Here is a 21,678-nt window from a genome sequence, read left to right as displayed (position 1 = left end):
GAGATTATTCCTTATTTCGTGGGATATTTCGGGATTTCGAAAGCTTCGAAGCTTTCTGGTCAGCCCTACTTAAAGCTACAGTTCCTCTTGGAGCAAGTCAAAATATAGGATCCAGTTATATTCAGCACTAATAATTTTTTTTTATTTTAGTGGTAAACTACAGCTGCATCTGTTGTTCTTGGCAGTGGACGATGTAGCTGCATCTTTACAGAGTGCAGTATTTTATTTTAATTTTTTTTTAAAGGGACTGTTTGTAAGAATCAGAAATTGCTGGTTGACAGCGACACCTGTGGCCGATAAGTCAACGAAAGTCAGCGTCCTGTTGCTCGGGCTCGCGCTTGTGCTCGCTCTACATAGACATGAACGAGCATCGCTCAAAACAGTGAGGCGACACACGTCATCTAAAAGCACAATATCACTCTATATTTCAGCTGCTTGGCAGTAATGTTAGCTGACCAGACGAAGGTCTCTCCATGAATCACTGCTGATCCTAGTGTTGGCTTTTCCTGCTTCAGCCTCCAGACCGCAGCCGGGGGGAACAGGGGAGACACCGGAGTTTTGGTCGGAGACGATATCGTTTCTCGCTGCGGAGCCCGGTCACTTCATAAGACACGGCAAACCTCTGTTGGTCTGGAGGAGCTGCAGCAGTTATTTCTGCACAAACGTCCACTGTACATTCACTAGATATTCTCAGAGCTACTAACTCTTCTGCAGTGTGGAGTGTGAGCGCATGCACGTAAGAGTGGAGCGAAAGAGCGAGAACGAGCGCGGTGCGTGAGTGAAGGCAGGCAGAGTACAGCAGAGACTCCGGCCCTGGAGACCAAAGCTACGGTCTCCCCCGCGTCCTCCGACCGCGGGCAACACTGTTTTGCAAGAAGACTTCACTAGATATAACTTTGTGGTTTTGGTGCTTCCATGTAGTTTGTGTTGGAGTCTGAGTCTGAACAGCGTCGCCACACGCGAGCACGCATGGGACACCGACCCGGATTGATTTTTACGTTTAAGAAGTTACAAACAGTCCCTTTAAAACCGATCTACACAAAGTGAACTCCATGTGGACTCAAACACCACAGTAGCCAGATTCATATTGAAACATATCAGCTTGTCAGGAACCAATTTTTATTAATATCATTAATAATGTGTCATCAGCATCATCAATGAAATGAGTTAGTCTGTTTAAAGCAGAATCAAGTGTGCATTCATTGCCCTTCTTTTCTTGATGAACACGTCAGTTCCACAAAGCGAGGAAGAAAAAGGAAGAAGGGTAGGGTGGGCGAGGAGTGGGGGTGGGGGGGTCAAAGAGGGCAGGGACTGCAGTGAAGGAGGAAACGCAGGGAAAACGACGTCTGGCGGAGCAGGAATCTCCCCCTTCACTGGGATATGATTGGTTTTTCCCTTGTGCAAGAATGACAACAAAAAAAAAAATCAAAACAAAAAGAAATTCAAAATGGTGCTCTAAAAACAAAGATGAGAGAGGAAGAGGGGGATTGCTTGCTGGGATGTTGTGTTGGCTGTTTGTGTTTTTGTTTTTTTGTTCCGTAAAGCCACGTTAGGATTTGATGCAGTCGTCGTCGTCAGAGGTCTGGCTGCTGCTACTGGTTTCGGACTCGGAGCCCTCCTCGACCTTCGCCTCCGCCACACTCCTCCAGGGGGTGAAGTGGAGGGTGACACCCCGCGCCCTCGGGAGAGCCCCGTTCCTCTGCATGCCGTTCCTCTTCAGCTGCTCCAAGGACAGACGGACAATTAGTGGGTGAATTAGCGATGTCACAATAACAGTCAATACCAATACCGGTGATATTCCACGATTCTCGATACCACGGTAAAAAACAAAAGTAAACAATAAATCCCATGTGCTTCAACATCCACTCCTTTATTACCGTTTGCATTGTTCTTGTGTTAGGAAGTTAAACAGGTCATAATTCCCTGTCTATTATCTATTTCATATCGCTGTGAAAACATCTCCTTCAAAACAAGTTTCTCACCAAAAACTACATTTTACAAGATTACATTTGAACACATCATGATAACGTTAGAATTTACATTCGCCCAATACTCATTTTTACACATCGTATTGATGTAAATTAATGGCACCCTCATGTGTTGAAATCAGCAGAGCTAACAGCTAACGTTTACCAGCTCTCCTCCTGACCATTTCAACACAGATTTGTTGTTCGCAATGTAGCATTATTATCAGGGAGACAACAGTTTACGTCCCCTGAATGGACGTGGCGATAGTGAGTTTGCTGCAAACACATTTTCTATCGAGCCCTGGCGGTACCTACGGTACTACCGTCTCGTTTTCAACATTTTGGCATCTACTTGGTACCAAAGCGACATCCCTAGTGTGTCCCTGATATATCAAAGAGTAACTACGGCGTTTCTCTGAGTGCTCACCTGTTCAGTTTTAGTCTGGAACTCTCTGAGCTCGTCCTCCGTCAGAGGCAGGAAGTTGTCATCATTTTCTGGGTACTCCTGCCAGCCCATGGCCTTCAGCAACCTACAAAACAGATCACAATGTTCTGCTTAGTAGATTGTTGTGTAAGAGAAAGAGAGAGAGCGTGTGTGTGTGTGCGAGTGATGAGAAGGCTGTTAGCGGTGTCCTACCTGTGCTCTGCCTCCAGGGAGCTGGACAGGTGTTCGGTGTCTGAGTCACTGAGGGAGTAGGACAGACCGTTCTCGTGGCAGACTTCCTCGCTGTAGGGTTTGGGCTCTGGGGTACTGCTTTCACCCTGAGAAAATACACACAGCAAGACAACACACTTAAGGAAAAATTGCTTTTTTGCAATATTTACCACTTAAAACCTTCAGAGTTTCATGTACCAACTGTCCTTTATGTGCTGTGCTGTGCTGTGCTGTGCTGTGCTGTGCTGTGCTGTGCTGTGCTGTGCTGTGCTGTGCTGTGCGATGCTTTATGGACATTAAGCCAAACTGCTGCCTACCTCTCCTGATGTTCCTGGGCTGCTGCTCGTCGTCAGCTCTCCAGTGCCCTCGTCCTTCAGCGCTCGCAGGAACTCGCTCTTACGGTCCGGACCACGCCGCATCAGCTTCAGCCTCGACGGGGCGATGTCTATGGGAGGAGTCGTGCTGGAAGGGTGCTGAGAGACGGACCGGGACGGGAGAAAAGTACGTTAATATTATTCTTGTTTTTTTTCAACTGAGACACCATACTATAAGCTATGGAATCCATTTGGCCAATAACATTTTTAGATTAGGAAGCAGAGCAAAATGTATGCGGTCATGAAAAAAACAAATTGTAGCATTTGCAGCGGCCACTTTGCATGAATTCAGTGTTACTTTATGGTGTGTTTTTGAACATTATAGTTTATGACAATAGCAGTGTTAATTTTGGCAGCTATTTTAGATTTTAGACGAAAATGCTTATTAGTTTGAGTCACGTTAGTCATTTTTTTATCCTTCATAGTTTTAGTCTACGACAATTCAAAACGTTTTAGTCACCGAAAAGTCATTACGTTTTAGTCAACTTTTAGTCAAAATGTTTTTGCTTAATTTTTTCAGCTATTTTTTAATTTAGTCCAAGTTCTGTGTCAAATATCCTTTTTTAGTCATCACATTATATTGCACATTTATGTCATTTTAGTCAAACTTTTTATCAATCATTATCTGATGAAACACACAGGTTGAAAGATTAAGAATGCAGCTTTGCGGTGACTCCTGACTTTGCTCATTATGTGCGGTTCAGTTGAACCCACCGGCTCGTTATATGAGCCAATCTGCACCACCCAACATGCGAAATATGCGTTAATCAACCACCCGAACCCGGACTGCAAACCGCCAGCTTTATCCATTATAGTACAAACACAGTTGTCAGGAGTGATGTCTAACACAAGAAGGACAGAGACGGACTGAGAGCCGCCGCCACAGGGCCGTGTGTGTGTGTGTGTGTGTGTGTGTGTGTGTGTGTGTTTGAGACAGAGAGAGAGTGACAGTGAGGGGAGGAAGCTGACAAAAATAAAGATTTCAGTCTCGTCTTCTTTCGTCAACGATATTGCATGTTTGATATCGTCACCTTTAGAGTTAAATGATGCCGTCTCATTGTCATCTCGAGCATATTTCATCTTAGTTTTGTTAACGAAATTAACACCGGACCAGAGATAAAAACGTTTTACTGCACTGGACAGCACGTATACTGCTGCAAAGGAAAACTTCATGTGCACGTGTGAGTAAGCATCTCCGTCGCAAACCCCACTAACACATAATTACTATGTTCATATAAAACCTGTGATTTACTCTCACAGTCACGCATGCAGCCGTAAGAGAGTCCAACACAGACCGACTGCTACACTGGAACTTGAAGCGTTTGCTTGCTGCGCAGTTTTACATGTTGGTAGGAAGTCTGAGTGAACTGCTGCATCATGTTGGGGTTGGAAAAACCCCTAAAATGTCTGTTGTAATTATATTTGTCTTTTTTTCCTACTGCCCTTACCTCTTTCGGGGTGTTGTGCTGTGGTGCACTGACTGGGGTGCTGGGTTTGGCTGCAGAGACGGGGCTGGTGAAGACTGAATCTCGGCCCGGCATGTGAAGGCCAGACTTAGTGATCTCTCTACCACCGGATTTCCACTGGGTGCTCTGGAAAAAAGAGGACATAAAATGAGTCTCTGTCACAAACAGAGAGACAGCTTAGCATCTACACAACTAGCAGTGACATTCAGTATACAAAGCTTGTTATCTATTTAATAAAACATGCTTTATTTGCTTTTCTTGCATGCCCGTTTAAAGAAATCAAGCAAGTTGTTGAAATAAATGGACACGTCGCAGCAGGTCCTACCTTGGTGGGGGCCACAGCAGGCTTTGGGACCAGGTTCTTGTAGATGCTGGAGCCTGTGATGGGAACTTTGCTGCCGTTGGTGGGCAAGATGCCAGCAGTGGCGAACCCCGCAGAGAAGGCGGTGCTGGCGTCCTCCTTGGAAACCTTCTTGATAACCAGCATTTTGGACACCATCTGTTTGCCACTAGGGGGGTTTTCTGGAACATAATCGGTGATGAAATGTTACAGAGTTTATTCTCTCGTTTATTCGAGAATTTAAATCCATTCTGGACCGGGAGCTCTTACCCCACACTCCAGCGTGGGGGGCCACTGCTCGCATCTGAGTCCCAGGCTTTCCAGTTGTTTCAGGGTTGAGGGAAGGCTAAAATGACAAACGCCTGCATTAAATACCATTCACATGTTGTATTTTCAAGTTACATCCAAGAATGTGAGCATGTTGTTGCTGACAGGATTAAAACTGATGGATCAGGGAAGGGAAACTCTTGTGATGCATAATACTACATTTTGTATCACAAGGTAAATGTGGGGAGAAAATAGAAAGGGAAAGGGTTTCTGACAATAGTTTTGATTATCTAAAGTCCGGCGCAGTGTGAACAATAACCACAATTTTCCTAAAAATATAGTCTATATTCAGAGCTGACCCTCTTTATTAAAAGATCCAAAGTATCTTATCTTTCAACAGCGCTTCGTCATTGAAGAACTGTGTTAAGGTCAGTGGCGTGTTCAGGAAAAAAACAGTGAAAGTCATCTACTCACAAAGTCCTCTTCCACGAACTTCAGCTTGTCGTCCTTGCCGTCTTTGCGTTCCTCGTTGGGGAACTTGTCCTGGTACGAGGTGCCCTTGCGGGGATGAAAGTTGCCGTTGCGCTGCCGGTGCCCCACCTGCCTGTCCCTGTCGACTCCTACCCGTTTTGGGTGGCGTCCCTGGTGGTGGTGGCCGTCCTGGGCACCCCGCGGCGCTCCATGCCAGCTGGGTGTTTCCTTCCAACAGGAGCCCCCCGCCAGCCCGCCATGCCCTCCTTTGGCCACCCCCGAGTCCACCGAGTCATGCCTCAGAAGCAGAGAGGGCTGCTGCCATCCGTCACCTCCGGAGAGAGAACAAATATACAGCGTGTAAGAATGATGTCATTGTGATTCAGTAAGTGCTGAATACCAGCAGTGATATGTGGGTTTCTGAAACAGGAAGCCATGACATCAGAGCAAATCAATAATTCTGTTATTACGTAGTTTAGTGAATGGCTGTTTTTGTCACGCTGGTACAAGCAAAAGTGGTAGCATTTCATTTCATCTGCATCCCTACAACACTATATAAACATAGACCTATTCAAATGTGTCTCGTATCCAGATTGTATAGATATGATTTAACCTGATTACATTTACACCTGGTATTAACATGTGTCCACACTGAGATCTGATTGCTCTGTCTGAAAAGGTGCCTCCGAAGGCGCACAGGCTTGCAGCCGAGACAGATGCGGTGCGTAATGCGCCTAAAAAAAAAAAGCCACCTTTTAGGGGGAGAGGTCCTGCCAACGTGACTTTGAGGTACGTCTACACTAGCGCACACACACACACACCCACAGAGGGGTGAGGAGAGGAGATGCTGAATGCAGACAGAGCGGTGGCGGTGATCTCTCCGGTCGCGCCGATCCAGTGACCGGAGGAGCGCTGGTAGTGCGCTGCTGTTGATTACTACCGCAGCCCCAAAAATGGTACTCGGGACAGCCCTAACGTGTATTTCCGCCCACGTAGTTGTTGTATGTGGATTGAAAACACCACTGCATTTACATTTGTGTTAACTGTGTTCACAATGTGTCTCTGACCACCTCTGGAAGTGGTTTAGCCGATTGGATCACAATCCGTCTTCAACGGGTGCATTTACACCCGTACTTACAAGTGGCCCGGCACTATCCGATTGCAATCTGATCACCCAAAACGCATTTTAATGCCAGATGTAAAAGGGGGGTCATACTGCTGCACATTTGGCAAGCTGAGCATTAAGCTACTGCAGTAATACAGAAGACAGAGAGGAAGCATAACCAGGTTTAATGTTGAATGCCAGCAAAACGACAACATCCCTAACAGCCTGGATCTACAGTAGGTTCCTCTGTGAAAGACCAAAAGCACCTATAGGGTACACAAACAACTACCGAGTGAACACAGTCACCTTCCTACAATGACAATACACCAGCAGTTAGTGTCCAAACTATTAGAAGAGACATTTCAGATATTTTTTCCCCAACATGTCTGACTGGCACCGCACACCAAAAGCAAGTAGAAACACATCAAACTGCCTTTGTGAGGGACAATGGTGAGACACCCCCCTGGGACTGCAGGATAAATGGGTCAAGAACCAGTCAAACAGGAAGCGTAGCTGACACAGATTACTGCTCGGTGGATCTTCAGCATCGTTTTCACAAAGGAGAAGACGAGCAACAACGAGCTGGGATCTTTAAACTGCCACCACATTACAGAAATTCATGCCCACACATCAGCAGAGCAACACTGTCTACGTGTAGTCTACAAAAACCAAATAATGTACTTAATCTAGAGAGAAAGGACAGGTGGTTTGAATGCGTGTGTGTACAGGAGGCGATGTCTGTCATGGAAAAAGAAGCCTCAAAAAGGAGATAGGACTCCAACGCCACCTGTCTGCTGCTTCACCGCTGCTACAACATCACAGTCTTCTGAGCAGGTGGCCTCAATTATGTCCTTATCCACTACAGGGACCTCACTTATATCCTCTTTCTGTAGAGGTTTGCTGCTTACCATTATCTTCCAACTTCACACAATGAAAGTCCAGCAGAACTTGGCATGACTGATTTAATGTCTGAAACATACCCAGCATTATAAAGCTCAATAAAAGGGTCCTATTAGTAGATAACAATCTCCAAATTCTACCTGTTCATTCTTCACTCAACCACTTCTGTCAACATGTTAACCACGAACCAGGAACAGCTTTGAGTGTTCAACTTATCTGTCTTTAAAATCAACCACCTCAGGAGGCAGGTGCTGAAAAGGTGTAAATGCATCCGTCTCTTCAAGAAGACGCATATGTAATCTTTACTCCTCCCATAGTGTAACTACGTCAGTAAGCAGTCTGTGGAAATATCCACTCATTGTCTAATGTTCTTAACACATCCACGCTCTGTCTCATCTATCCCTGTAATAACACCAGCTAAAGTTACACTGAAATTAGCCATTGTTCGCTGGTTCATTAACGCAACAAGAAAAGAAACAGGTATTTCAACGCACAGGATGGAAAACAAGGCGCACCGAGCTGCTGTAAAGTTTCTGATCCCTCATCAGTTCAACCACTGAAAGACCTGTGTGGGTGAGGGAGCGGAGATATACTTGCTTTTTAACCACGCGTTTGTGGAGGATTCAACCAGAGAACTCAGACCATATAGAACTTCTGGATTTGCATAATGTAAACAATAAAGATGGTGTCATTCAAGGAGGTTACTGTATTGTTAATTCTGAAATCATTTCAGAGAACATGGCAGCGGCGCCGTTGTAGATGGTATGTAAGGCCCCTAAATCAAGCACCACATGTCACATCACCTTACTGCCCCTACTGCTCATGTACGTATCACATCTTGCGGAAGCGTAGTATTAATTTCTGACAGGCTGAGATTGTTATTATAAGTGTCTGACATTATGGAAAGGACCCTACAGGCTGGCAGCGGCAGCATACTCCCTCAATACCGGACCAGTTTAAAACAATGTTGTCCCCAACAGTCACTTAGACACAAAAACACAGGGAAATAGCATCCAAGTTTAAAAATACAGAAGTTATCCTTTAATCAAAAGATGAATTTAAAGCCCCTACACACCCACACAGGTGTTTCCACTAATGTTGTGTCTGATTAGACCTCTTCTCAGGACTGTGTTGATGTGTAAAAGCTGCATTTTATTGACATCGCCCTCATTCCTCTGTTGGTCTTGTTGCAGGACAACATGCACTGTTTTTATTCTTATTAGTTCATATGGTTTGGTGACATCACACAATTCCCAACAAAGCCTTTTATATATATATTTTTAGCGATGATTTTGTTACACTACACCAGCTCTACAGTGTTAGAAGATTCAGTTGCTAAACTCATATTCTCACAGTTGCTGTAATAACAAGAACAGGGTTAACAAACAATAAGAGAGTTAAATGTTCTGAGCCGTTACCTGCTGGAGCGCGCAGGGAGCCGTTGTTAAAGAAGCCATCAGACGAGTTGTGGCGGCGGCGACTCACAGTGGTTCTGCCGTCTCTGTGGTGGTGGGGCTCACCTTGTTTCTCAAGGTTGGCAGCAGGGGACTGGAGGAGGACAGAAAGGGGACAGGGTCAGTCAAAGTGGGACTCCACAGTGAACCACATGCCAGGGTAAACTGACGACACAAGAAACTACAGAAACAGCTGTTACCCTTAGACCATTTTTCTGGACATTATTTTCTTTCTCTACGTTATCTTCGTCTTTGTGAAGAAACTTAGATTAGCAGGAATCCTCTCCATACTCAATGTTCCTCTCTTACTCCCTAAATACCTCCAAGTGAAACCGTCAATGTGGGGATCTATTCTTAGGGGACGAAAGTGAACAAAAACAGACATCACAGGAACCGAAAACAATCTTGGAACGCTTCATCGTGACAAATGCGCTGCTGTGGAAGAGATCCTAAAGTCGCTGCAGCACTGACACAGCTGTGCTTCATAATGTCGACTGCAAATGCTCAGTTCCATCTGAATCACGTCCATATTTGTCATCAGCTGAGGTTCAAAGATCAAATACGACTGTGTTCTTCAGCCTATCCCTGCAAGCGTCATCTCAAGGATTTTTTTATAACATCCACCGACAATATCCAGGAATATGATGTGCACAAAGACGTAGGAGAATAAACTGCAGCACCGACCCTGGCGAGTGCACGCAGACTAATCCCTGAAGACAAATGACATTGAGGTGAAGTCATGTGTCAGCAGGACACTGACTGTGCACTTGTTTCTCTGTCTCGACTCTCAATTTCGCAGACAGGCCACTTAGCTGGGCAACTTCCCGACTCACAGATTAACCATTCACAATCACAGATGGACAGTCAGATCGATAACACTTTTTTTATTTAAAGGAAGGACACAAACCAATCCAAATCGTTCACCTAACATTCACCCTTCTTCATTTGCAATTCCCCCCCTGGTTTTACTTTCAAGAGGCTATATTTTTAGATGACTATTTGTGTTTTCCTACAATATTCAACCTGAACTAAATGTGGCAGATCCAGCTTGGATTCCAGACCCCCTTAAATTGCAGCCACATCCTAAATTATGCCCAGCAATTAAAATAACTCTGGTGTTGCTTCTGTGAATTGCTGTTGGAGTCAATCCGAGCGTTTGTGGACGAGAATAAAGTTGGTGGGGAGTCAGACAGTCTGTGCTTACCTTAAGTTGTACCAGTTAGTCTAATCAGTGCTCATGATATTTGGTTAAATATCCTTAGGAGAAAACACTAAAAACTCATCTTGGCTAGCTAACAAACGTAATCCAGCCAGCCTCCCTCGTCTGCTACCAAACATCTGCTGAATGGATAACACAATAACCAGGATGAGCAGTTTGCAAGAAATCTTCTTTAATTGGATCAAACATTTCTTTTGCGTTAATAAAACACAGCCTCCCCTTTGTTTCATTGGTTCGTGTCCATGTTAAATCAGTGATAATGCTTCTCATACTTTGTGCTGTCTGCTTGTTATTTTCCTACATTAGGATACCTCACCATGCATTAGGTAATGGAAGATGTAATATTGATTGCAGGTTTTTTGGTGCACTTACTTAACTTATTACAACCGTCAGACAGCCAACACAGCTTCAGTGTTAACTTTAAAAAAAGTGATGTTAGATAAATTGTATTTTCACCGTCATTGCGATATGAACATGCGCGATAAACACATTGCATAAGAGTGCCTGAGCGGCGATGATTAAAAAAAACAACACTTTTTATTTAGGGATGGTTACAGAAACCCGGTATTAAACGTGCTCCGGGGTTAAAATCCATAATGTTAGTATTTATTATCACACTGCATCCTCTCCCCTGCTCTGTGTTGGGGCTGCGGAGGAGTTCTCCACATACAAAGCTACACAAGCTAAAATAAAAGCTGTCTGTATGTTGTCTAACTGTTAAATGTAGTTCACCACGTATCTTAACAAAATTTTGTGAACTCATCAGTTGGCTGAGATAAAGCATCTCCTCCTCCCTCTACCAGCGATGACATTACCTGCAGGCAGTGAATTACATCAGAGGGAGGAGGACAGAGGACAGGAGGAAGGACTGATACTGACTGATATCCGTGTTCCTCATTCTTTTTAAGATTATTGAGTATATATAGTGACTTTGCTGTTGTAAACATTACTATTGCTGCTCTAAAAACATTTACCCCAGTTATATTTCAGATATTCAATTCCAACCCTGTTCTGTATTAAAAGACAACCAGGCTGACATAAGTATAGCTAATATGCACTCTTCAATATTTGTTCATTTATCGCAAGTTATATCGTCATCGCGATATTGAACAAAGATATCGCACATTGCAGATTTTCCTCATATCGTGCAGGCCTATGTACCACTCACACATTATTAGTAGGGGAACAAAGTCAAATCCTCTGCCAACAAAAATGGTCAAAAAAAGTCTGAATGAATAACAGAATGTTAACAAGATTCAGTCGGAGTATCGGTATGATAGAAAGATAAATATCTGATGTGTCGGCAAAGCAGGTTGAGTATTCGTTGTCCATTTCGCTCAGCTACAGCCGTTAAGCAGTTCCAGAAAACTGCTTCACTTCACAGCAGCTTTTGGCGAGGCATCAACATACCGTCGTCATATTAGGATAACCAGAAACCCTAGTCGCATATCATGATATAAATTTCATATAAATCCATCTCCACCCTTCCACAAATTTGATTTGTGAATCTTCATTGAATCACAGCAAATCCTTCACAATCTTTAGTTTATCTGCACGAGCCTGCAAGTTTGGCCGGTTAGAAAAAGCCGCTGCAGATTTAGTAGCATGCAAAAATCACAAAAAACCTCCATGAAATCCTCCACCAGGACGTTGAGTTGATTATTAAAATGGTTTCTTTCCTTCCATCATCAGTCTTTTTTTCATGAAGGTGTCTAGGTGAGCCTCTGCTGAACCATCTACTGACTGCACTGCCATCACACACGCTCAGGTGTACAGACACAGTCACATCAGGTGTTAGAGCAGTGACACTGACAGTTATAATTTCAAGCTCTGTCTATTTCAATTACCATTTTATTCCTGTGATCAACTGGCACACACTCTAATGCATACAGTATACACACACGCACACACACACCTTGGCAGGCTGGGGCGTGGAGAAGTTAAGCCAGGCAGGGACAAAGTCATGCTGCGCCATTTAGGTCCAGTGTTTCCGGTCAGTGGATCGAGGCATCAAACCTCATGGCCAGGATCTAACGACAGAAAAGGGACAGGAGGAAATGACATGTTTTAAAAATTCAGATTCAGTTAATTCAAGCCCAGAGACACAAATCAAATTCTCTTTCACACCCATCCATCTAGTACTTTGTCTACTAGCAGTTCTTTAGAAATTCACTGTGTATTAAAGGTCTCCCCGAAGAGCCAAAAAAGAGTCCTATTCTTAGCAGAAAACAACAAAGCTCGACTTGCTGCAGCTGTGCCTGTGAAGCTGATAACTACTTGACAGCCAGGATGGAAAATATCTTGTGCAGCATAATACAAGTATTATTTTACAACGTGTGTATGTGATAAAAATGTACATAGTTTATCATGCTTAACTTTCTCATTTTCCTTTAAAACCATTGTGTGTACAAGATGGAAAATGAACACTTGCCATCTACAAAATGTTGACAAATGACTACAGCAATTCATTTCATGGCTGTTGAGTACATGCATGTGTGTTTCAGTCAGGTGAAACTTCATCATTACCCCAGAGTCTGTGGCTCTGAAGTCCTCTGCCTCCTCTCGCGGTCCGGCTGGGCTCGGTTCCTCAGGCCTGTTGGCGCTGATCACAGAGTGACAGACAGGGAGCAGCACACCGACGACCCCCTCTCCACCTCCTCCAGGACAGCACAGCCCCTTTCCCCAGAGGCAGATCCCTTCGTCCAGGGTGAAACACTGGGAGATGGGTCAAAAGGTCGCAGGAATGATCTGGAATGGCAATCCAGAGAACTGGCCAAGCAGGAAGTAGGTTTCTTAAAGCAGAAGCACGGAGGTCTATGAAGGACCTATTCTCCTTCTCGAACCAGATTCCCAAACAGCTCCTGTGGAGGTCACGTCTCTGATGAATCGAAGGCTACTGTTTCCAGTCCAGGTAAAGTTTTTCCCCAGGCAGATTGAATCCTTCACCAATTCATTTGATCTTATTGTCAGGAGTAACACTCAAAACCTTGGATTGGACTTAAAGCTGAATGGCAAAATGAATTGATTTGACAGGTGATGTATCCCAACGGAGAGGAAGATCCAGGTTTTCTTATTATCAACACAAGGAAGCAGTCTGTGAAAGTTGTTCGCCCAAGAAAATGGACAGCAGTTTGTGTAGCAGTTCCACTTTGACACCAGATGAGGAGAAACAGACAAGTGTTGTCCTAACACACTGCGTGCCAGTATGCTTTGACGTCGACTCACCTTTTACCGAATCATTTTAAGATCTACCAAAGCACACGCAGAAAAGAAAAATGAGTTCAGAGACAGTCTTTCACTGGCAACGGGGGTCACTGACAACCACTGCTCACCTCATTAAACTGATGAAAAAGACTGTCCGAGTTTGAAGAAAATAATGCTCAAAAGGTTCAAAGTCACATGACAATGAAGGAAGTAAAACCCTATGTTACATTGCCGTCATTTTAAGTTTTGGTTAGTGAAATAGAGATGCTGCTGGATGCATTATAATGCCGTTTTTATCTTTATATGTTTTAATATCACATTTGTAAGATGCCCATTTAATTATGTGCGGTATTCTGGTTGAAGCAGATGTAGTGTAGAGCTCTGATTTCATAGATATGCGAGATCAGAAGCTAAACAAAACTCTTTCCACGAGTCAAAAGGTCTTCATGTCATATGATGCGCAAGAATCCTTCGACAACAATCAAACTCGTCCAAAAAGAAAAAATCCTCCAGAAAGCTCAATCGATCTTTTTCTCAGTTGAAAAACAGCATGCGTCCAAAATTTGTCCGGTGGGTCTTTCCTTCCCTTCTTTAATGAAGTTTCAGCAGTGCAGGTTTCTGTTTTCTTGCTGAAGGTTCACTGGTATCTGCACAGGAACACTCTGGACCTGCATTAAACAAAAACAGGCTTGAATCAGAAAAAGCTCCAGGTAAAAAGAAATTCACAAATACTTGCAGTTACAGTTCATACAGTACACCTAGCTTAACAAATACAAAAATCATACCTTTATGAAAATTAGAATATTGTTTTTTGTTGAGACGTTTTTTTAGAAAGGTGTTGATTCGGCCGTATGCTTATTTTGGAGGCTGCGTTAGTGGTGCTGCTGAATCAGAATTTATCAAAATATTAGATACTACAGCTTCCAAAATAACCCATTAAGTTGAATCAACACCTCTCTGTAACATATTTATTGCAGGGCTGCTGTATTAGAATTAGTTTGGCTTACAGAGAAATTAAGCTTAAACCAACATCTCCCTTTTTACTTCTATATACCTGTGTTGCTGCAAATAGCTAAGGAGTATGTCAGACATTAAACCCCAAAAATAGCTACAAATTCAAGATACTGCTTTTGACACTTCAAATATATTTTGAGAGGCATGGGAGAAAAGCCATGACTCCGTGATCTCAGAACCATTTCATGCTGAAAGCTGGCTCTTTTGTAAAAAAAATTGTGTCGGCTTTGGTAAATGAAATATTTATAACAGTGTAAAAATAACTCGTACACTTTCTTCCTCGGTACTTCTCCAACCAGACTGCTGCACATCTAAACAGGCCTGGCAGTGAGTGAGTGCACGCTGCTGAATGAAACTGGAGGTTTACGATTTCAACAGCGATTCTTCTTCTGTGGTACATCTCGTTCAATCATGCGATATAATCAGGGTCTGAAATTAAGTTTGTCCCTCACCTGCCACTGTGGCAGGTCACTGGACATTTCTACCGGCCACTCAATTTATTTGTCTGCCACTTCTGAAATCTATGTAGAACGTTTTAGACTTGTAAACACCGAGTCAGTGGTACCAGACACTAGAAATATGGAATATATTATATAACCTTAATCTAATCCGTGACTACTTTTAACTCAGGAATTGCCTTTTAAAAATAATATTTCTTAATATAAGGAAGTCCTGTCTGCCATGGTGGTAGATAGGGTGACGCGATATATATATATATATAGAGATCTATATCTATATATATATAGATATAGATATAGATCTCTATATATATATAGATATATATATAGAGATCTATATCTATAGATATAGCTATATATCTCTATCTAGATCTAGATAGAGATATATAGCTATATCTATATATATATATATATATATATATATATCTCTATATATATATATTATAATATATATATAGATATCTATCTATATCTTTATATATAGATATATATATCTATATATATCTATAGGTCAATACCTATAGATATATATATATATATATATATATATATATATATATATCTATAGGTATTGACAATAACCTTGATAATATTGTATAAATAAGTCAACGCATCTTAAAATCATTTTATATATACAGTTATGGTTACAAACTCTCTCTACCTCCCTACACTTACTGTAATTAATTTGCCAAAAAATAGACAAAATGCACAATAAACAAGAAGAATTTGACTGGTAGCTTCTTTTTTTTCAAATTTTCTATAGATATCTGAATAATACCATTATCATGAATTATATTGGCCACAATAATTGTGTTGTGAAAATCTGATATTGTGACATCCCAACCTGAAGTTCTTACCTGCCACCAGCCAACATGTACCCTGTTATTTGGCAGGTGTCAGGTGCTAATTTCATTCCCTGGATATAATACATCTTAAACAAAACAACACCTAAAACAAAATGATGCAATAATTATATGATGCTGTGCAATAATTATATAATTATCCAACGGACACTTTGAGCAATAATCTGTCAAAACTGTAATCTGTCAAAACTGTCATCTCATCAATATACATATTGTATTATCTTTTATATTTTTTTATATATTTATATAATGACAATAAAGGGCTTGAATCTTGAATCCCTGTGTGCACAAACTCAGAGGAGCTACCGTGGTGGGCTCGTTAACGTTATTCCCACTGAACTATTACATTTATTATTATTATAATATATTGGCCACAATAATTGTGTTGTGAAATCTTGATATTGTGACATCCTGAGTGGCAGGTGACCTGAAATTCTTACCTGCCACCAGCCAACATTTACCCTGTTATTTGGCAGGTGGCAGGTGCTAATTTCATTCCCTGGATATAATACAGCTTAAACAAAACAACACCTAAACAAAATGAATCCATGTGTGCACAAACTCAGAGGAGCTACCTCGTTAACTATATTACATAACAACATCAATGAGTCTGCCACAGACACGAGCTACAATGTGCAGGGCAGACATTTAACTTCACTGTGAAACAATCCTCAGATGAATGACTGCAACACCGTGTTTACCCACATTACAATACACCATGCAAAACCTCCACATGTCCACAAACACTGCAGCAGACAGTTAACGTCACATGCACGTTTCACCAAGCTAACTAACAGTTAGTATCCAAATAATCTAAATAAACTACCACACAACAGCTAAACAGTCCACGTCCAGTCGGTGTCAGATGCTAATTTCATTCCCTTGATATATATATATATATATAATACAGCTTAAACACAAAACTCAAGGAGTACCTCGTTAACTATATTACATAACAGCTCAACAATGTGCAGTGCAGACATTTAACTTCACTGTTAACTTCACCTCAGATGAATGCCTGCAACACAGTGTTTACTCCACATTATAATACACTATGCAAAACCAGCACATGTCCACAAACACTGCAGCAGCAGAGCAACACAACACACAGTTCACGTTAACATGCACCAAGCTAATGAATCCCTGTGTGCACAAACTCAAGAGGAGCTACCGTGGTGGGCTCGTTAACGTTATTCCCACTGAACTATTACATAACTCAACATCAATGTGTCTGGGCTACAATGTGCAGCTACAATCCTCAGATGAATGTTTACCCACATCATAATACACCATGCAAAACCAGCACATGTCCACAAACACTGCTGCAGACACAGTTAACGTTACATGCACGTTTCACCAAGCTAACTAACAGTTAGCAGAGTATGCAAACAACCTAGATAAACTACGACACAACAGCTAAACAGTCCAGGTTAATCAGTAACCAATAATCAGATATGTCCATGCTAACTTAGCTAAACGGTTACCATTAGCTTAGCATGTTAGCTCATAGCTAGCGTTACCTAGCTACCAGTTTAGTAACCGTTAACGTAAACAACAGGCTGGTTGAGGTGAATCAACACAGTTAGCTGGCTTAGCAGAGTATACACGTGTTCAATAAGCTCCCAGTGGTTAGAACAGAGCATTAAAGCAGCTGTCACGGACATAACAATGAGAGGTAAACAGACCTGCTGGCTCTCTGCTGGAACAACACAGGGGTTCAAAATGGCGACGTTAGCAGCACATTCATCAGCGTGCTAACTAGCTCAGCTAACTCTCTACCGTGTAACCTTCTCCTCAGCGACATACAGCCTCCGATGGAGAGTGGTTATAGGTATATATAGAAGCTGGATGTGGTTAAAGAGATCGCGACTATACCACTTGTTTTACTATAGTAGGCTATTGCTGTTTGTTTGGGTTTCGGAGGTGCTTAGCTTACCAGCACTCTGCAGCGCTGCCACTGAGGGGTTCGAACAGCCTCGGTGATGCTGCGTTCAAGAGCCCTCGGAGATTATGCAACTTGACGAGGTTCAAAACAGTGTTTTTAAAAGTTGAACACAGATACAGATACAGGTAGCTTTATTTATCCCCGAAGGGCAATTCAGTTTCTGCAGGCCACCGAGATATAATACACATTCATACTGCACAATTATGTGCAACTGCATGTTCTTTAAAAGCGCTATATAAGTTGAATAATAAGTTGTTGTTTTTTTTTTGTTTTTATAGCTTATTTTGTAAATTGTACATTTTTATTCTTATTTTATTCTAACGTTTTATCTATTCTTTGTTATTATACTGTTTGTCTCGCACCAAAAAGCCAAAGAAAATTCCTCGTGTATACCCCTTACACCTGGCAATAAACACCTTTCTGATTCTGATTCTGATTCTGAATTTATTATTATTATTATTATTATTATTATTATTATTATTATTATTATTATCATCTATGACAGAGGGAACATGTATTTATTTATTTATTTATTTATTTATATATTTTCTAAATTATGGAGTAGCTTTTCACATCTATCAATAAACTGTTCATCTGTCAAATGTTTCAAAAGTCGCTTAAAGGGTCATTTAATTGCTGTCTTGTAATTGCTTTTCGCCATGTTGTCCATGTATCTGTTTCTATGTTTTTATGTTTTTTATTTTGTCCCCACTCACAATGTTGTTTGAAGAAGTCTTTATAGATATTTAAATCAATATCCTCCTCACAAACACCAACCATACACTTCCATGCAACACACACACACTTGTCTTTTTTGATATATTTACTGTATTGGTATTGTTGTTATTATATATATCTTGTGCTAATTGTTTTTTATCACTATTATGTAGTCATATTATTTCATTATATTAATATTGTCTCTAGGTGGAGGCTTCGGATAAGCCCAATGGGTTTTTTGCCTCTTCCTGCACTGTATATTATTCATTTATTTTTTGTTATGTTTAATAGTCTTTAATTGTGCTAAACAAATAAACAATAAACAATAAACACAGTAGGTGGCATATGGGGAGGTGCAAGATCAATAAAAGTACAAGAATAAAAATATTCGCAATAAAAACAATAAATACAAGAATAAAAAAACAAGACGAGATAAAAGAATAAAGGAATAAATAGAATAAAGTGCCAAGAGTATTGCACATGCATATTACATTCCAGGAATGTACCTAATTGCAAACACGGACAACCATTATATGGTTAGTGCAAAATAACTTTACATTCAAAGTAAATAAAACAGGCTTAACTGTCAGCGTCTGTAAATAATTTTGCTATTTAAAACAAAACAACGTTGAAATTATGACATGATATATTTTTTAAATATTCTATTGTTTGTTTATTGTCTGTTTATTTGTTTTGCACAAACAGTTTGTAGGAAAAGTACTCGCCCAAACTATATTACAATATGAAAGATAGGGATAAATTAGACTATAATAATATACAGTGGTGGCTGGTGGAGATGTTTCTAGGTAGGGCTGTGCCACATCAAATCAATTTCAGCAAACATTCCAGTATGATTTGATGCAAAAAAGTGAAGGTATCAAAAACACATTACTACTTTTCAGCTAAATAATCAACAATTATTTTATTCCAACAGGAGCAGTAAAGAATGCTTAGAAAAACACAACAGTATAACATGTACTCAGTGGTGGAAAGTAACTAAGTACATTTACTCAAGTACTGTACTTAAATACAATTTTGAGGTACTTGTACTTTACTTGAGTATTTCCATGTTCTGATACTTTCTACTTCTACTCCACAACATCTCAGAGGGAAATATTGTACTTTTTACTCCACTACATTGATTTAATAACTTTATATACAGATTCAGATAATTAATACAAAATATAATCAACGAATAAATGATGTATTATTATAGATTAAACTACCCAGCAGTATATAAAGTCATCAATATACATATTGTATTTTTATATTTTATATTGTATTATCTTTTATATGTATTTTTTATATATTTATATTGCACTATCTCTTTTTTTTTATTGTATTATCTTTTTTAGCACCTATGGGATTGCCACAATCTAATTTCGTTGTACTACACAATGACAATGAAGGACTTGAATCTTGAATCCATGTTCAGATTATTAATACAAAATATAATCAACGAATAAATGATGTATTATTATAGATGAAACTACCCAGCAGTATATAAAGTCATTAAAATGTGCTCCACCTTTACCAGCTGCAACATTAAAGTGATGAACACATTAATGCATCAATAAGTATAATCCAATAATATACATTATTCTGCATAAAATATATATCCTAGAACAAACATGTTGTTGATAGCATTTATATTTGGGATTTTTGGATCTTGAATACAACTTAATACCTCCCCCTCCACTCACAGCCCAGCCAGTCGATACCAGAACCAGTCTCATTCAGTTATTAGGAGACAGGCATTTAATCGAGCACCGATATAATGCCAGCCTGCAAACGACCTCTAGTTTAGCTACTTAACTTTAACTTTGCAACCACTAAACTCAATGCAGTTGTGTCTGCGGTGGCCGTGGCAAACATTTGCATGACAAATAATTAAAGGGTAAGGTTTAGGTAAGTGTAACTTCTGTGTTGTTTTGGTTGTTACAGTCGGATAGCTCTGTATTGCATCAGGTTGACATGATGTGTGCTAACTGCTAATAGCAGCACTGGGGTGTTTATATCATAGATCAAACTGCAGAGTGCATGTTGCTATGGGGAGTGATTTATTACTAATTAATAACTTGTCTTTTGCAGATTGAAAATGATTAGATTTGCATCTGGAAGACTCATCATTTCTGTGGTAAGTAAGAGAATTTATAATAATAATAATAATAATAATCATTTTATTTGTAGAGCACTGCAGTGCTTTCCAAGGAAATTCACATCACAACAGAATACAATGAAACACAAATAATAAAATAAAAAACAATAGAATGGGAAAATAAAGAAACAAGCATATACATATTCATACAATTCCATATGCACATACATACACATCAGCACACAAGCATACCATTTGACTGTAGATCAATGCAGCCTGCTTACTAATAAATACTATATGTGCCAGCATTATATATAACAATAATACATCATGATGTTTATGCACTTTAATGATGATTATGTTCTCAGGTTCCAGTATGGAGATGTCTTCAGCAGATAACCAGAGCACCAAACTACACAACAAAAGCTCAGCTGCTGCTTCACTCTCGAGCCTCCTCAGTGTTAACGCCATCCAGATCCAGACTGACTCCCACCAACAGGCTGTTGAGCATCAGGCGCGTGAGCTGGCCCGCCTCACGTCTCTGCCACGGGGATTCACGAGGCGCCTCAGAGAGAGGCGACAGCAAAGAGGGTTTCAGTTTGATGGCCCTCGCCCAGGCTCCCAAACCAGCTCTCTACCTCGGTGTCTCTGGGCTCATCCCTTTCCTGTCTGCCCCTCTGCTGATGGCTGCCACGCAGTCCTTCTACCCTGAACTTGCATATGCTCAAGTGGTCTACGGAGCCTGTATAGTCTCTTTCCTCGGAGGTGCCCGCTGGGGGTTTGCCCTCCCTGCCGGTAGTCCTGCTCAGCCTGACTGGATGAACTTGGGCAACAGTGTGGTGCCTTCACTTCTGGCCTGGCTAGCGCTACTCTGCAGGGATAATATCACAGAAGGAGCCCTGGTTGTTATGATGGGACTGGGTCTCTCTCTGCACTACGACCTGACCCTGCTGCCTGGCTACCCCTCCTGGTTCAAAGCCATGCGGACTCTCCTCACTCTGGTTGCCACCTTCTCGCTGGTGGCTACCCTGACAATTAAAAAATTCTGCACCGAGAAGAAGATCAAAGAGATTCAGAACTGATTTAAGGGGACAGTTTGTACTTTGAGCTACATGGACTCAATAAAAAATGACAAATTAAGTGCAGATGTAGGCAGTCTGT

At 41.1% G+C, this 21,678-nt stretch overlaps 2 protein-coding genes across 6 annotated transcripts; one reads left to right on the top strand and one right to left on the bottom strand.

The window, feature by feature from the left end:
- Nucleotides 1-1,081: 1,081 nt before the first annotated feature.
- On the bottom strand, nucleotides 1,082-17,801 carry gpbp1l1 (GC-rich promoter binding protein 1-like 1). Of its 3 annotated transcripts, none has more exons than XM_037787057.1 (12): nucleotides 17,694-17,801; nucleotides 12,745-14,090; nucleotides 12,134-12,248; nucleotides 8,964-9,093; nucleotides 5,544-5,872; nucleotides 5,073-5,148; nucleotides 4,788-4,984; nucleotides 4,445-4,588; nucleotides 2,940-3,095; nucleotides 2,605-2,729; nucleotides 2,395-2,497; nucleotides 1,082-1,723 (listed from the first exon to the last, which is right to left on the bottom strand). In XM_037787057.1, the coding sequence occupies exons 3-12, from the start codon at nucleotides 12,191-12,193 to the stop codon at nucleotides 1,550-1,552; spliced, it is 1,494 nt and encodes a 497-aa protein (XP_037642985.1). In that variant the 5' UTR covers nucleotides 12,194-12,248; nucleotides 12,745-14,090; nucleotides 17,694-17,801; the 3' UTR covers nucleotides 1,082-1,549. The 3 variants fall into 3 exon arrangements, with proteins under 3 accessions (XP_037642985.1, XP_037642984.1, XP_037642987.1); XM_037787056.1 differs by lacking the exon at nucleotides 17,694-17,801 and adding an exon at nucleotides 17,443-17,577; XM_037787059.1 differs by lacking the exon at nucleotides 17,694-17,801 and adding an exon at nucleotides 17,443-17,577 and having other exon boundaries at nucleotides 1,082-1,720.
- LOC119498299 (transmembrane protein 69-like) lies at nucleotides 17,661-21,657 on the top strand. Of its 3 annotated transcripts, none has more exons than XM_037787062.1 (3): nucleotides 17,661-17,782; nucleotides 20,511-20,556; nucleotides 20,886-21,657. In XM_037787062.1, the coding sequence occupies exons 2-3, from the start codon at nucleotides 20,518-20,520 to the stop codon at nucleotides 21,597-21,599; spliced, it is 753 nt and encodes a 250-aa protein (XP_037642990.1). In that variant the 5' UTR covers nucleotides 17,661-17,782; nucleotides 20,511-20,517; the 3' UTR covers nucleotides 21,600-21,657. The 3 variants fall into 3 exon arrangements, with proteins under 3 accessions (XP_037642990.1, XP_037642989.1, XP_037642988.1); XM_037787061.1 differs by lacking the exon at nucleotides 17,661-17,782 and adding an exon at nucleotides 20,132-20,316; XM_037787060.1 differs by lacking the exon at nucleotides 17,661-17,782 and adding an exon at nucleotides 20,133-20,327.
- The last annotated feature ends 21 nt before the right edge of the window (nucleotides 21,658-21,678 follow it).

Source organism: Sebastes umbrosus, chromosome 12 (assembly GCF_015220745.1).
Source record: "Sebastes umbrosus isolate fSebUmb1 chromosome 12, fSebUmb1.pri, whole genome shotgun sequence".
NCBI classification, from domain to species: domain Eukaryota; kingdom Metazoa; phylum Chordata; class Actinopteri; order Perciformes; family Sebastidae; genus Sebastes; species Sebastes umbrosus.
The sequence above is the reverse complement of the archived record's forward strand: the minus strand, read 5'-3'. Positions and strand labels throughout refer to the sequence as shown.